General features: G+C 49.3%; 1 protein-coding gene across 1 annotated transcript in view; it reads left to right on the top strand.

Moving 5' to 3' along the window:
• Positions 1-489: 489 nt before the first annotated feature.
• Ft (cadherin-related tumor suppressor fat) overlaps positions 490-16,346 on the top strand; it is a 123,080-nt gene continuing 107,223 nt past the window's right edge. The window contains exon 1 of the mRNA XM_076802678.1: positions 490-5,655. Within this exon, the coding sequence (XP_076658793.1) occupies positions 490-5,655 (5,166 nt within the window). The remainder of the gene's footprint in view (positions 5,656-16,346) is intronic.

The raw sequence follows: 16,346 nt of genomic DNA, 5'->3' as shown, positions 1-16,346 counted from the left end.
AGAGAGAAAAGGACAGAGAGAACGAGAGAAAGACAGGGGAGACGGAGAGGAAAGCATGGAATCCGCGAGGCATTCGCGCGACCGGTTGGAACGTTGATCCGATCCACGGTACCATGTCCTGTACACGGCCGGTCACGTGAACCCGTGGAGGAGAATGAAATTGCCGTGGACCATGAGGACGAGGAACGATAGGTAGTGCACGCAACCCAGGCCTTGTTACCTTTATATGTCGTCGAACCGCGAGAGGAATTTCGCTAAGGAAGGGGGCCCGTTCGAGGGACAGAAGAGATGATCATAAGAAGATCGATGGTCCTAGCCCTGGTCCTGGGACTGTTGTCGGTGGACCAAAATGGCGGCCAGGCGAGCAGCGAGGAGACTCGCGACGGGGTCGATTACTATTTCACCCGGAAGACATCACAGAGGGTGACGCGATTGGTGCCGCGTAGGTCGCCGATGTTGCCGCAGGACAGCGCTACGATGGGTCTGGCGATGCAGAGTCGAGCGGCGGATACCACGGTTCTGCTCAACGTCAGAGAGGGCGAGCCGAAGGACACGCTGGTCGGCGTGATACCGGTGATGCCGGGGTTCACGTATCGTTTCAACGAACCGCCCCAGGAGTTCGTGTTGGATCCGAAGACCGGTACGATCCGCACCGCCAAGGTACTGGACAGGGAGGCGTTGAGCAGCGACAGGTTCGACCTGGTCGTGTTATCCAGCCAGCCGACGTACCCGATCGAGGTCAGGATCCTCGTGTTGGACATCAACGACAACGATCCGGAGTTCCCGGAGTCGAGCATAGCGGTCAGCTTCTCCGAATCGGCGGTGGTCGGCACGAAGCTGTTGCTGGACGCCGCGACCGATAGGGACACGCCCGCGAACGGGGTCGTCGACGACTACTTCATCGTGGACGGCAACACCGATGGAAAGTTTCGTTTGGAGGTGACCGGCAACCCCACCGGCGAGATCTCTTATCTACACTTGGAGACCACCGGTAAACTGGATCGGGAGCAGGTCGAGTACTATTCGTTGAACGTGTGCGCGAGGGACAGAGGCAGTCCGGCTCGGCTCGGCTACTTGCTTGTGAACGTGACCGTGCTCGACGTCAACGACAATCCGCCGATATTCCAGCAGAGCGATTACGTGGTGGCGTTGAACGAGAGCGCGCCGGTCGGCACGAAAGTGTTGACGGTGCACGCGACCGACAAGGACTCCGAGGACAACTCGAAGCTGACGTACTATCTGCCGGACTCGGAACGACAGTTCACCATAGATCCGGAAACCGGCACGATCACCACCGTGGAGCCGTTGGACTGTCCGCAACAGAGTTGCACGATCGGTGCTCGTCCGGGTGGCGGTTGCCCAAAGAGTTGCGTGATAACGGTGTTCGCGAGGGATCACGGTTCGCCACGGCAGGACGGTCGTACCTACGTAACGGTGAATCTATTGGACGCGAACGATCACGATCCCGAAATCAAGTTCAGCTATTTCCCGTCGACCCTCGGTTACGCGACCGTCGACGAGAACGCGGCGAGGGAATCGATCGTCGCGGCGGTCGCCGTGATCGACAACGACGAGGGTCTCAACGGGGAGACCTCGGTCGAGATACGCGCCGGCAACGAACTAGGCCATTTCCGGTTGGACAACACGCAGAGCTTCGACATCGTGCGCGTCAACGGCCGGTTGGACCGCGAGGAGATCCCGAAGTACAATCTGACCGTGGTGGCGACCGATAATGGGACGCCACCGCGATCCGCGACCGCCTATCTGGTGATCCACGTCAACGATGTGAACGACCACGAACCGGTCTTCCAGCAGAGCGAGTACTCGGCGGTGCTCTCGGAGCTCTCGCCGATCGGCAGCTTCGTCGCCAGTATCTCGGCGACCGACGCCGACTCGGGCCTGAACGCCAGGATTTATTATGATTTCGACTCGGGCAACGAGCAAGGCTGGTTCGCCATCGATCAGGACACCGGACTGGTCACCACGGTCGCCACTCTGGACAGAGAGGTGCAGGGGAGCATCGAGCTGCACGTGTTCGCCAGGGACGGCGGACCGAATCCGAAGAACGCCTCGACGCATCTCAAAGTGACGATACTCGACGAGAACGACGAGGCACCCAGGTTCTCGCAGAACGTCGTCGAGGTCACCCTGTCGGAGAACACGCCGCCGCACAGTCTGGTGGCCACTCTAACAGCGGTGGACAACGACCAAGGAACCAACGGCAGCGTCGCTTACAGTTTTCACTCGAGCGTTTCCAGGGATTATCCGAAAACGTTCGCGTTGGACGGTCTGACCGGACAATTGACCACGAAGATACCGCTCGACAGAGAGACCACCGCGGAGTACAGGATCCTGGTGATCGCCAGGGATCAAGGCACCCCGCCTCAATCGTCCACGGCGACCGTGGCGTTGACGCTGGAGGACGTCAACGACAACGCGCCAGTTTTTTACCCGTGGAGGTACTTGATGCCCATACCGGAAGACGCCCCGCCAGGAACTACGGTGGGCAAGGTGACGGCGACCGATGCCGACGCCAGGGAGAACGCGCAGGTCAGGTACTCCCTGGAATCCGGCGGCGAGAGACTCTTCGCGGTGGACGAGCGAACCGGCGAGATCGCTCTTCAGGGTTCCCTGAGGGTGGCGCACAAGACCCTGTACGAGCTCAAGATCTCCGCGAAGGACACCGGCGACAGAACCGCAACGAGGAACGCTCTGGTCGAGATCATACGCGAGGAGGACCTGGAGCTGTTGGAGTTCGACACGTACAACGGTTACGAGTTCCGCATCGCCGAAGACGCGGGCAAGTGCGGCACCGTGAGCAACATGCCCGGCAGAGAGGTCGGCACCGTCCAGGTGACGCCGTACAGCGCCGCGAAGGTCTCGTACGCGATCGTCTACGGCGATCCCAAAGGCAACTTCAAGATCGACGAGAGCACCGGCACGATCAGCACATCCGGCTGTTTGGACCGCGAGGAGGCGGTCTACCACAGTCTGCAATTGTCCGCCAGGGCTGGCCTCGCTTACGGCAACACCACCGTCAACGTCACCGTGGTCGACGTCAACGACAACCCGCCCAGGTTCCCCAAAGGCGAGATCGGGGACGAGGTGTTCCTCAAGGAGAACGCCGCTGTAGGTCAGGAGGTGTGTCTGGCTCGCGCCAGGGATCGGGACGCAGGTGCCAACGCTAGGATCGTGTACACCCTGACTCTGAATCCCGGGGGACAGTTCCGAGTCGCCGAGAACTCGGGTATCATCTATCTGGACCGACCGATCAGATCTCCGCCGGGAACCGTGCTGCACTTGGAGGTGACCGCGACCGATTCCGGAAACCAGCCGCTGTCCGCGCAGCATCAGATCAGGGTGACGATCGAGGACGTCAACGATCACACGCCGGTCTTCAAGCTGACCAGCTACGAGACCTCTCTGCCGGAGTCGACGCCGGTCAACGACCGATTCTTCTCGTTGACGGCCACCGATGCCGATCTCGGTGCCAACGGTCGCGTCCTCTACAGCGTCACCGACGGGAACGCCGAGGCTAGGTTCGGGATATTCCCCGATGGACAGCTGTACGTGAAGAACGTTCTCGATCGGGAGGAGCAGGACTATTACGCGTTGGAGGTGACCGCCACCGATCAAGCAACACCCGCCAGAAGCTCGGTCGTCCCGGTGGTGGTGCACATCATCGACGAGAACGACAACGCGCCCGAGTTCACCAACTCCAGCTTCATCTTCCGTCTGCGCGAGAACGAGCCGCCGGACACGTTCGTCGGGAAACTTTTGGCGACCGATCGCGACGTCGGACGCAACGCCGATCTGATGTTCTCGTTGCCGGTCAGCCAGCAGGACTTCGTGGTCGATCCGCGTAACGGTTTCATCAAGTCGCTGAGGGCGTTCGACAGGGAGCTGTTGGTCAGCAACACCGGCAGCAGTTACGTCACGTTGGAGGCGACCGTCACCGACAACGGTGCGAACAGGCTTCGGGATCGGGTCAAGGTCGTCATCTACATCACCGACGTCAACGACAACATTCCCCAGTTCCAGAGGCTGCCGTACAGGGTGCAGGTGAACGAGGGTGCCGCCACCGGTACCCAATTGCTCAGGGTGTACACGACGGACGCGGACGAGGGTTTGAACGGGGACGTGTTCTACTCGCTGGAAGACGGGAACCAGCACGGACACTTCACCATCGACGAGGCGACCGGTCAGATCTCTTTGACGAAGCAGCTCGACAGAGAAACGTCCGATCACTATGTCCTGACCGTGGTGGCGCACGACGCCGGCTTGGAGACGCGTCTCTCCTCGAACACCACCGTTCACATCGAGGTGCTCGACGAGAACGACAACCAGCCCCGGTTCGTCGACAACGAGTCGAGGATCTCCGTTCTGGAGACCACGACGACCAACACGGAGCTGCTGCGGTTCAAAGCGACGGACAACGATCTCGGACCGAACAGCGAGTTGACGTTCGCCATATCGGCCGGAAACAGGCGGGACACCTTCTACATTGACCCGTTGACCGGCACGCTGTACCTGCGCAAGCCGTTGGACTACGAGGAGCTCGAGAGGTATACGTTGAACGTGAGCTGCAGCGACGGTGGCCACCCGAGGCTCAGCTCGGTGACGACCCTGCTAGTCGAGGTGATCGACGCCAACGATAATCCGCCGGTGTTCCCGAACACCGCGATCGCCCGGCAGATCCGAGAGGGGATCCTCGTTCACACGCCGATCGTCACGATCACCGCGGAGGATCCGGACTCGAAAGAGAACGGCGGGGTCACTTATTCGATCGCCAGCCAGGACCCGGAGGATCAGGTCAGACGATTCGGCATCAATCCGTCCACCGGGGTGATACGCACCCTGTTGCCGATCGATCGAGAAGAAGTGGACACGTACAAGCTCGTGGTGGTCGCCACCGATAGAGCCCAACCACCCAGCGCAAGGTTGTCCGCGGAGAAACTGGTGACCGTGATAGTGGAGGACATCAACGACAACGCGCCGATCTTCGTCAGCATGTCCGCGGTGGTGATGCCGTTGAAGGGTAGCAATCTTCAGTATCAAACGGAGATCGCGGTGTGCCAGCTGGTCGCGCGTGATTTGGACTCGAGCACCAACGGGAAGCTGACGTACGAGCTGTTGCGATCCAACGTCAACTACTCGGACATGTTTCGGATCCATAGGAACACCGGTCAACTGACAATGAGGATGTCCAGGTCGCTCAAGACCAGCCTGGAGAAGGTGTCCAAGTATCAGATCGGCGTCAGAGCCACCGACGAAGCTGTGCAAGCCGAGAGAAGATCCACCGAGACCTATCTGACGGTGATAGTGCCCGGCGACGACGTCGGCGAGGATCAACCGGTCTGGCAACACCGCGGTCAGATGGAGGGCAGTGTGTACGAGAACGAACCGATCGGCACAAGCATTCTCAGGGTGACCGCTCGCAGCCGTAGATCCAACGTCGATCTCGAATATTACGTGACGAACGTGACCGCTGGTAGCGGTGGTCCGCAGGTCGACAGATTGTTCGACGTCGACACGAAGACAGGCATACTGTCGACGGCCGCCGCGCTCGACAGGGAAACTGGAATCCAGTGGTACGAGGTGGAGCTGTACGCGATCGGTGTTGGTGGTACCAGGCCCAGTACGACGTCCACCAAAGTAAGTCCCAACCGTTCTTTGATTGATCATCCCCGGCGATATTAATGATCGTCCAGGTATATATATATATATATATATCTCTCTCTCTCTCTTTCTCTGTTCTCAAAGTCATTCGCCGGTTTTTGCAACACCGCCGGATTCGTCCTTTGTGCCCCTTCTTTCTCGCGGATGGAAATCGCGGGACCTCCGGCTAGCCTTTGTCTCGACGCATACGCGCGCATAGGTTGCATACTTTCCGGATCACCTGGGACGATCATTGATATCGCAAGGTTTCTTCCATCGCTTTCGTTTCGCTAGCTTCCAACGATCAACGATGCTCAATTATACGAAACTATTTAGCTATACGTAGAACGATCTCTCTGATGTTAGGTTCGTTGTATTCTCATTTCAGGCACGATAAGATTGGTTCGACAATCGTTTCATTAGGTCGCTGCATATGACGGATTTAAGCGAGGTGTTCTGCCAATGAATTACAAGCATCTCGATTGTAAAAATTGACTTTTTGCTGCTTCGTGTTGCCGACTGTCACCCTCCATTTTGTACTGTTCTTCACCGTCGAGGAATAGTGCGTTGATTAATCGATACATTTTGACCAAGAACTACAGTAACGAGCGGAACTGTGTCTACACTATTTGAAGCAACATAACTTTTTAAAAATTAGATCAAATGACTTGAATTTTATCGAGAGGTTAGAAGGATTAGTTTATTAGACGAGGTGTGAAAAATTTTTGAAAACAATTTGAATTGGTCGGAATCGCAAAAGAAATAGTAAAAGTTGGTTTTTCAGCTTTTTTATCCGAGCCTGTATTGAAAATTTAAAGAATGTGTTTGATTCGCTCGAATAAATTATATCCATGCTGAAAATTTCACCGATATTGGTTAATTCCGATTAAAAGTGCGATTTTAAGTAATAAAACGATTTTAAGTCGAAAATCGTGAAAAATGGCAATTTTTCCACTTTTAAGCGTTTATAACTCGTAAACGAATTTACCAATATCGGTGAAATTTTCAGCATGGATATAATTTATTCAAGCGAATCAAAAACATTTTAAAAATTTTCAATACAGGCTCAGATAAAAAAGCTGAAAAAACCAACTTCTAACTTCTCAATAAAATTCAAGTCATTTGATCTAATTTTTAAAAAGTTATGTTGCTTCAAATATTGTAGACTCGGTTTTGCTCGTTACTGTATATAATGAAATAAACTTCGCATGAAAGTAAAATTGGAGGTGTCTACTAAATCTGTGGATCGTGACAATATTTCTAAAATCGGACATTCCATATGCAACGATCTAACATTCGACTGTTCAACATTCAACTGTTCAACTATTGTAACATTCAACTATTTCAACTGTGTAGTACTTATTGGCCCCGACTCGTTGAACGAGGCATGCCACTTATGCGACTGCGATAAACTGTCGCTGTGGAGAAGGGGGGGTCACGCGATCAAAAAGTGATTCAGAGTTCTCCGCGGATGTTAGATCGGTCGGAGTAGAGGATTTAGTTCTCGGGATCCTCGAAATCTTCCGATTAAATTGAAAGCTATAAATAGGCGGCCTCCGTCTAGCACGTATAAAGATCAGTAGAGTGGAAACGGTGCTCGATGCTTTCATTACGATCGTGAACGGCCGGGGTAACACACCCAAGGTGAATCGAACGGGTGAAGATCGAGGAAGATTGTTAGAATAATCGCCGCGATTACACTGTATTTACCACCACCACCACCACCACCACCACCATCACCACTACCGCGCGCCACGAAAACTTTCCGAGATCGGTGCACGGAGTTGTATTTTACGGACCACTCTCTTGATACACCCGGATCGTTGCGAAAGCAAACGTTCCACGGTGGAAATTCCATCGCCATAAATAATACCGGTCGTTTAACGTTCCCGGCCCCGAAAGTACCCCGCGCGCTGGAATCTTCGCCGTTTCCAGCCGGCTTTCGAGAAAAGATCAGCCGCTCGGGCAACCGAGGCACGCGGAATCGGCTCGGTCGCGCGCGCGGATACCGATTCGCGGGGCTCGTTTGTCACGAGCGGAACGCGTCCGAACGGATTTATTAATCCTCGGCTACGGGTCGCGTGATGCGCGCGATTCAACCGAGCTTCCCGTCTTACGGCGTGACGCGATAATTCGTTTCGCTGGGAATCCGCGTTTCGTAACAATAGCCCCGTCGTAATTAGCGATCCGCGATCGAGAGTCGGCGGCGTCTACAGGGCGATCCTGCCGTTGAAAGCCCCGTTTTCTCGACGCTGTTCTCCATCACTCGAAAATTGTAGACGATACGGACAAGTATGTAAGGAATTTAAACAGACGGGAAGCATAAAATCATTTATTAATAACACGTCTTTCTCCGGTATCGGACATATTTTTTTTTTCTTTTTTTAAACAGGATTAACCTGGAAATTTACTTTGAGGGTTTGGGTGTTAAAGGTACCTAGAACAGAGGCTCTCTAACCTTTAAGCATAATGGATATTTCAGGTAATCGATCGATAGGTTGTGATTAGGGTGAGCTAACATGAGGGTGAGTTATAAGAAAATTTACAAAAAACTTATAGACAGGCTTGCAAATAATTTGCGGCTTTAAGGTAAGCAATTTGTCCCCTGATGGAAGCTGGAGCTAGCCGGTACAGGGTGTCCTAGGATAGGATTATTAATTATTATTATTAATAATAATAATTTCTCCGGTATCGGACACGACGAGACTGCTCGTCCTTTTATCGTCTCGTTCGTTTTTCGTTCTTCGACGTTCGTTTTATCAATAATGTGAACGTATGAGTATTTGCATGAACAATGTATACAGTGGCGGATCAAATCTTAGCTTACAACTATGACAGTTACGGTGGAACAGTATACACTTGGCAATGTGACATTGCACTGACCTTGGACAGCGGAGCTTCACCAGTAGTGTTAACCCTTTGCACTCGAGTGGTGACTCTGAAGCACCACTAGAAATTATTGTGGCATTATTTCAAATTACAAAAAATATTACAGAATATTTGTTACATTACAGAATTTCTATTTAATAGATTACTAAACGTTTAAATATTATACGTGGCAATCGGATCAGTTTCGTATGAATAAAATGAAAATATTCCAAGACGGAAGAACAATTTAGTTTTAGAATGAAAATAGCGACGAGTGCAAAGGGTTAACACTAGGTTTACGGAGCGCTAAAAGTGACTATTTTGCATTACCTTATAACAATAACAAGAACGCGCAACCCAGATTTTTAGAAATATTTAAAAAATAATATATACCCAAAGAAATAAATTTAACAAATAATTTCTCATGTGTGCATCCTTAGTCTTAATAATTTTAAAAACATTAGAACCCGTCACTTTGACGGGTAAACCTAGTGTTAAACTCGTTTCTTCTGCTTTGTCATTTTAAGACCCTCTGTCTATTTATTATTAACCATCTAGCACACGACTGAACGATAAATGACAAATGAACGTCAATTTCTAATCGAAGAACGGAGGTGCCCCAGTGGAAGATAATCACACTTTGTCACGGGAACCGATTAATCCTCTCGGTAGTGGGGACAGTTCCGCGACGTTTACCATCCAGGCCTCGGCGACTTATATCGAGAAATCGCTGTAATACGAGTTACGTTGATTTAGTGGTGTTCGTTGCCTTGACAGGTTATGCTGGTGCGATTTTCGATCCACCCAGTGGATCGGGTAGGAACGATCTCACGAGGAAGGTGCAACAGACGTTTCCTAAACGCGAGGCAATCGGTCGAGCCGATCGGGAGAGCATCTCGGAAGACCATCGGATTTATCATTCCACTCGGATATTTGGCGAATCGGTGATCATCCGAACGATTCCGAGAGCCCGGCAGAAGCATCGGGGCACCGATAAACACCGGTCGATCGGCCATTGAACATCGAGAAAGGAACAAAGAAATGCGGAACGATAGGATGGAAAGCAAGGTGGTCGCGTCTCGGGACCACTTTCCTCGGTCCATTAAGATATCTCCGAGGCACCGGAGAATCGAGCTGTCTCCCTCCCTTCCGATACGACATTTCTCACTGAAAATTAGCCTCGTGGCCTGTGGCTTCCTCCCGGAACACCGTCTGCATACACCGCGAGAGTATCGAGAGGCGACACGTGGGGTGGAAAGTGGCTTCGAGAAATTTATTTCCTTTTCATAAGCCACGTATTCCTGGCCCTCGACCACCCCTCGATGCGACCGAGTCCTCGACGTAGGGGACAAACAAATGTGACAATTTCTTTAACAATTAACAGCGAATTCCCGTTAGTCGTTTCTTTTCGCAAAAGCTATTATTTGATGGGTTCAATTGTAGACTGCAGATTTACGAGAGGAATGAATAACTCAAAAAACTGAAGACGGTCAGAAAATTTAAGGAAATTGCTCTTTTGTTTCTGATAAGTAAGAACGAGGACGGTAAAAAAATTTAAGGAAATCGCTCTATTATTTCTGACTTCTCAAAATAATTGAAACTATTATACATTCTTTTCATTTAAACTTGATACAACGCAATCGATTTCTATTTTGCACAAAGATCCGCAGTTTGATAATAGGAATCGCTGGACTGTGAATCTTTGTGCAGGATAAAAAATGTTTGTATCGATTGCGAGTCGCCGAAGCGAAACAAAAATATTTTTCTTCTTTTTCAATTAGTTTATTAAGCTGAAACCGGTACGCTGACGTCTTTCGATCTTCTTAGTACGTCGACTGTTTTAAATCGTGCTCACCCATTTTCGTCATAAATGCATAAAATCGAATAATCACAAATGCAACGACAGGATTACGTTTTACCGGTGGTGATATTCTAGTTCGCGATCGGAGTTGATTTATTAAAAAATTACGGGACAATCACCGGTAGCCGATGAGTGGATTAAGTGTTCTCGACTGTATTATTGCGTCACGTGTCCGAAATTGTTCGATCACAGTTCTAACAGGTTTCGAATTATTTCTCAACGTTACTTTCGCCCCGAGTGCCTTCGACCCCTAGTGGGGATGATTGAGCAAAAGCGAAAGGGAGAAAGAGAGGCCGCGGAGAAGGGTTGGTGGGGGATCGAAAGGGGGGCTCTGTAGGAGAGAGCAGGAGTGCTACGAGGAGAGGGAAAAAGAGAGAAAGAGAGAAAGAGAGAGAGAGAGAGAGAGTAAACGACAAGATGAACCGCGTGCCAGGAAATCAAGTTGGATTCGAGTCGGGGCTGCCGTGGCCGTTGCCGCTGCCGGAGATTCAGAACTCGAGAAAAACTTGATCTCGGACGAACGCATACAAACAGCCCGGACGTAGGTAAAAGTCGGTCCATCTCTACCCCCGGCGCGACTGCTGCTTCATTTCTGAACATTCCCTGTCCATCCTTCTCCCCATACCTCTCTCGCCAGGGCCTCTCCTCTCCTCTTCTTCGTCTTCGTCTTCGTCTACTACTATCCTCCCGTCCCGTTCTGTTCCGTTTCGTTCCGTTTCTTCCGTCTGTCCCCCGGTCTTCGTCCTCGTCGTCTCTGTTAGCCCGAACCTTTATCGTTCGCTGTGGGATCTGTGACTCTCTTCGGGAACCGACTCTCCGGTTCGGACGTTTTTGTCCCGGCCCTTTCTCTCTTTCTCTCTTTCTCTCTCTCTCTCTCTCTCTCTCTCTCTCTCTTGCTCGTTTCCCCTCGAAGCCCGGCATCTCTGTCCCCGTTCGGCCGCTGCCCCCGTCCCCTCCGACCCCTTCATCTTTTTCTACGTTCGGCCATCGACTTCGTATCATCGACTTTTTGCCGGGCCACGGGGATGAAAGCCGGGGGATATATTCGTACCGATGTCGTCTCGGATCGCCTGGCATTTTTGTTAAACCTTCCCCGTGCCCCGCGTTCCCCTCCCCCACCCTTGTCTTCATCCCCTCGACCCCCCCCCCTCCCAGGCCCCACCCACTCAATTAGAACATTCCATCGACGGCGTAATTCGATTTGCATCGGAGCATATTCGCGATCGGAAAGCTCGGATGCTGCGCGGGTCATCGACATCGAACTCGGTGGGAAGATCGATTACGGTGTCTTGTCGTCGGTAATCGAAGCTCGATTCCAAATTTCTAATTGCATATTGTAGATCTATCATAGTTCTAGACGAAACAGTTCTTTACGAATAATACAAGTTTTCGGTGTACGTTGCGAGGTACTGGAACGAAATAAAAATTTGCTTCTTACACTAATAACACCCTTTGCCACTAATATAATACCCTTTGCCCTCGAGCGGTGACTCTGAAGCGCCACTAAAAATTGTTGTAGCATTATGTGAAAGAAATTACGAAAATTTGACAGATTACTGAACACTTGGATACTATATGTGGAAATCGGATCAGTTGCTTATGAACGAAATGAAAATATTCTAAGCCGGAAGAGAAACTTAGTTTTAGAAATAAAATAGCGCCGAGCGAAAAGGGTTAATAAGTTGTCCGATTTTAGAACGCAGACAGTTCATAAATAATAACGATATAAAGCGTTTTGATACACGAATATGTGCTATTACAGTCTGAAAGTTTATGTATCGCTTTGAGGTACAGGTGAAAATATGAAATAAAATCTTGCATCCAATGTTATACGTGCGAATATTAATCTTACATTATAAAATACTAATTGTTGAGTGTACTTACAAATTTGGAGAATGATCTGCTCCTCCGTCGGGTCCACACTGTTATTGGCTTACATTGTACGTCGGAATAATTCTGCCTGTATTTCGGAGCCCACACTATGCACAACACACTTTACGAAATTATGACAGCGGACGAGACGAGGTTAATCGGACCACGATCAAAATAATACTGCGATTTTAATCGCCTCGCTCCCACGGGCGTGGTGGGGGCAGGTTACACTAGGGAGGTCGGACAAAAAAAAAGGGAAAACAAATTCAACTCTCGGTATCGAATTCCAATTCAGAATTTTATTACCCTGTTTTTGGGTCTATAGACCCTCGGCGTCTGACGTCACTGGTATGACCTGTCCCTAACGCGTCCACGGGCGCGATGCGGTTAAAGTCGCAGTATTATTTGGATCATGGTCGGAGCAACGTCTTTCCCTTCGCTGTCATAATTTCGTGAAGTGTGTTGTGTGCAGTGTGTAGGCTCCGAAATACAAGCAGAATTATTGGGACGTATACGCATGAGTCAATAGTAATATTCTGCTGTGGATATGATAGAGGAATAATTCTGAAAAATTGGTAAGTGCACTTTACATTAATATTTTATAGTGTGAAATTATTATTCGTACGTGTAACGTTACTTTATATACTGTACCATGGTGATTCATAAAATCTTGCAATTTTAATTTAGATGTCTAATTTTATTGTGTCTTGTGTATATTTTATTGTGTTTTATGATGTCTATTTTATTTTTAAATCAGTTTTATATAATCAAATGTACCATATGTATGTACTATGTATAATCAAATCACCACATTTCGACTATATCGATTATATTTGTGTATTATATTATAAATGTGGTGATTATTTCACGCACTATTCGCTGACGGTAAAAAAGAAAAACTACAAGATGATATTCTTGTAAGTGAAGCACGCGACTGACAACGACGACGACGACTGGCAGCTAATTATTTATCATGTTGGACATTGTATTATTTTCGCGTTTGATAGATTAATTATGACGAACGTTCAGCACTAAAGTCCACTAAAAAATCAATTTTACCATAAAACGAATTGCAATCGACCGGTTGACTGACCAGAATCGAGTTAATTAGAAGTTTCATCGACGGTAATATTATTATCAGGCGTCGTACGTCGCCTCGGATTCGATATTTAATTAGAATAGATAGATGTTTTAACGATCCATGAAATGTTCGTTATGTATGCTACACCTGAAACGCAATAACTTAGTACTCTATAAACGTCCTAACTGTACACGATGCTCGTACTCTGTATACAAGGATAACTCGTACCGCAATTCAATTTTATTAGTACCGAAATAATTGCTCGCAATTAGGTATCCTAATCGTTCAATTTTGTCAACTAAAAAGTTTACACTTTTTGCGAACCGTGTTCACCCCGTAATGAATACATTGAAGATGCGATTTTTTGTGCCCGGTCTTTAAACGAAGAAATCGCGAACGCGTCCGGCCGCGAAGAGAGAGTTCATCGACAGCTGAAATAAAAAAAAAAAAATGTTCCTTGTTAAATAAACAGTCGTACGAGAGGGCACGCATTACGCGCGTAGGCTTAATAACGACAAAACCTCGAGGCAGCAGCGTAAACATTCTCGGTTACCGAGGTACCATTAACGCGGGTCAACATTCCGAAACTGTGCTCGCGCTGACCGAGACGATCAATTAGAACATTCTCCCGGCGTAATTGTATTTGCATCGTTTCCACGGAAAAAATTAACGGACCCGGTCGGTCCCCGTTTCCAAAACAGCTCTCGTCGTTCGCCCGTTGTGTCGTTTCAGCTTTTCGGTCGCCCACGATCGTCGTTCCGTCGTTGACCGATTTCATTAGAGCTGCGCGAGAACCCGAAAATGTCGGGCCGGAACGGGCCGAGGATTTTCTCCGGGACAGGTCCCCGAGAATTTCGGGATTTTCGAGAAACTCTTTGGGATCGGGACGGGCTCTCGAGAACTTCGGGATTTTCGAGAAATTCTGGGATCGGGACGGGTCTTCGAGAATTTCGGGATTTTCGAGAAATTCTTTGGGATCGGGACGGATCCTCGAGAATTTCGGGATTTTCGAGAAATTCTTTGGGATCGGGACGGGTTCTCGAGAATTTAGAGAAATTCTTTGGGATCGGGACGGGTTCTCGAGAATTTAGAGAAATTCTTTGGGATCGGGACTGGTTCTCGAGAATTTCGGGATTTTCGAGAAATTCTGGGATTGGGACGGGTTTGGGAGAATTTCGGGATTTTCGAGAAATTCTGGGACCGGGACGGATCTTCTAGAATTTCGGGATTTTTGAGAAATTCTTTGGGATCGGGACGGATCCTCGAGAATTTCGGGATTCTCGAGAAATTCTTTGGGATCGGGACGGGTTCTCGAGAATTTAGAGAAATTCTTTGGGATCGGGACTGGTTCTCGAGAATTTCGGGATTTTCGAGAAATTCTGGGACCGGGACGGATCTTCTAGAATTTCGGGATTTTTGAGAAATTCTTTGGGATCGGGACGGATCCTCGAGAATTTCGGGATTCTCGAGAAATTTTTTGGGATCGGGACGGGTTCTCAAGAATTTCAAGAAATTCTTTGGGATCGGGACGGATCCTCGAGAATTTCGGGATTTGCGAGAAATTCTGGGATCGGGACGGGTCCTCGAGAATTTCGGGATTTTTGAGAAATTCTTTGGGATCGGGACGGGTCCTCGAGAATTTCGGGATTCTCGAAAAATTCTTTGGGATCGGGACGGGTTCGGGAGAATTTCGGGATTCCGAGAATATTTGCGATTATTCGGAATTATCAATAATTTAGTAAACTCTCTGGAGTCCTGATATATTCGAGAATCTCGAAATTTTTTAGAAATTCTCCGTCCGGCCCGGCCCGTTTTAAGATTCTCTGACAGAGAGAGAGAGATGTCTGGGGGCCCGGTGCCGGGGTCCCGAGGAAAAGAAAATTAGGGTTCGTTTCGGGGCCCGATCGGTTTTCAACCCCTGGCACACGGTTATTCAGTTTCGTTGGCCGGCGAACGCGCGCGACTTTAACACGCTTAATTACCGCCATTAAACTCCCGTTCGCAACTTGTATTCGTAACACGGTGTTATTAACGCGATGCTGTAATAATTACGGGCGTGCTTCGGCGCGTCTCGTCGGCGACCGGCGCGCGGGGAAAACGCGGCTAATGATACAAGAACAATTAATGGTAAATAATACGCGGCAAATTGGTAGCGGGCAAGAGATCGACGCGTCTCGGCCCGTCTCTCACGGTCTCCTTTCCGCTTCGATGAAATCGCGATTCGTTCCGCGCTTTTGCATGGATTCTGCACGGGGTCCCCGGCGCGGTGGATCATCGGGGCAAATCCATAATTTAAATAAAACATGCCGGATCAAACGATCGCCGAACACACCGCTATTGCTCGATTGTTCCGGCACGTCCGATGCTTAATCGTTGCCCGTCTCGAAATAATTTAATATCGTTTTTTGATCGATGAAGTCTCCGGCTCTCTTCGATCGGTCCGAATCGGAACCTTGGAGATGATCCGTTCTCTATGCTTTCACAATTTTTCTTCATTAATCTCTTTCCGTGTGTCTCTCCTCGTTCTCTCTCTCTCTCTCACTCTCTCTCTCTCTCTCTCTCATTGTTGCCCGGGACTTTTACGGTGTTTACAAATGATTAATTACTTCACGCGTTATTACCTCGGGCCTAGTTCGTGCGCCCGATAATCTGCCCGCCGACAATGCACGTTGCGCCCCTAATTGAATAATAAGCTGCCTCTAATTAGAATATTTCTCCTCCTCTCAGACTTCGCGGATTACTCAATGAGATTGTCAAGTTGACGCAAACCTGCCGCGGCTCGATCATCTGTTCCCAAACTTTTTTAATCGCCAGTTAAAAAAATCTTAAACTTCAATCTTTTTAATCTTAATTTCTTAAATATTTTAATATTTCGTTCTAATGCTGTTTTCCATATTTTCGACCAATTTTTCTCCGTATTCGTTTCTACGTGAGAAAGCGCGACCCGACAAAATTTGTCAAAAATCGTCGAACGAAGGGGACCGATTAAATCTCGATTTTCAAGAT

This window comes from Halictus rubicundus, chromosome 17, assembly GCF_050948215.1.
Source record: "Halictus rubicundus isolate RS-2024b chromosome 17, iyHalRubi1_principal, whole genome shotgun sequence".
Lineage (NCBI taxonomy): Eukaryota > Metazoa > Arthropoda > Insecta > Hymenoptera > Halictidae > Halictus > Halictus rubicundus.
This window is presented reverse-complemented; position numbering and strand designations above follow the sequence as displayed.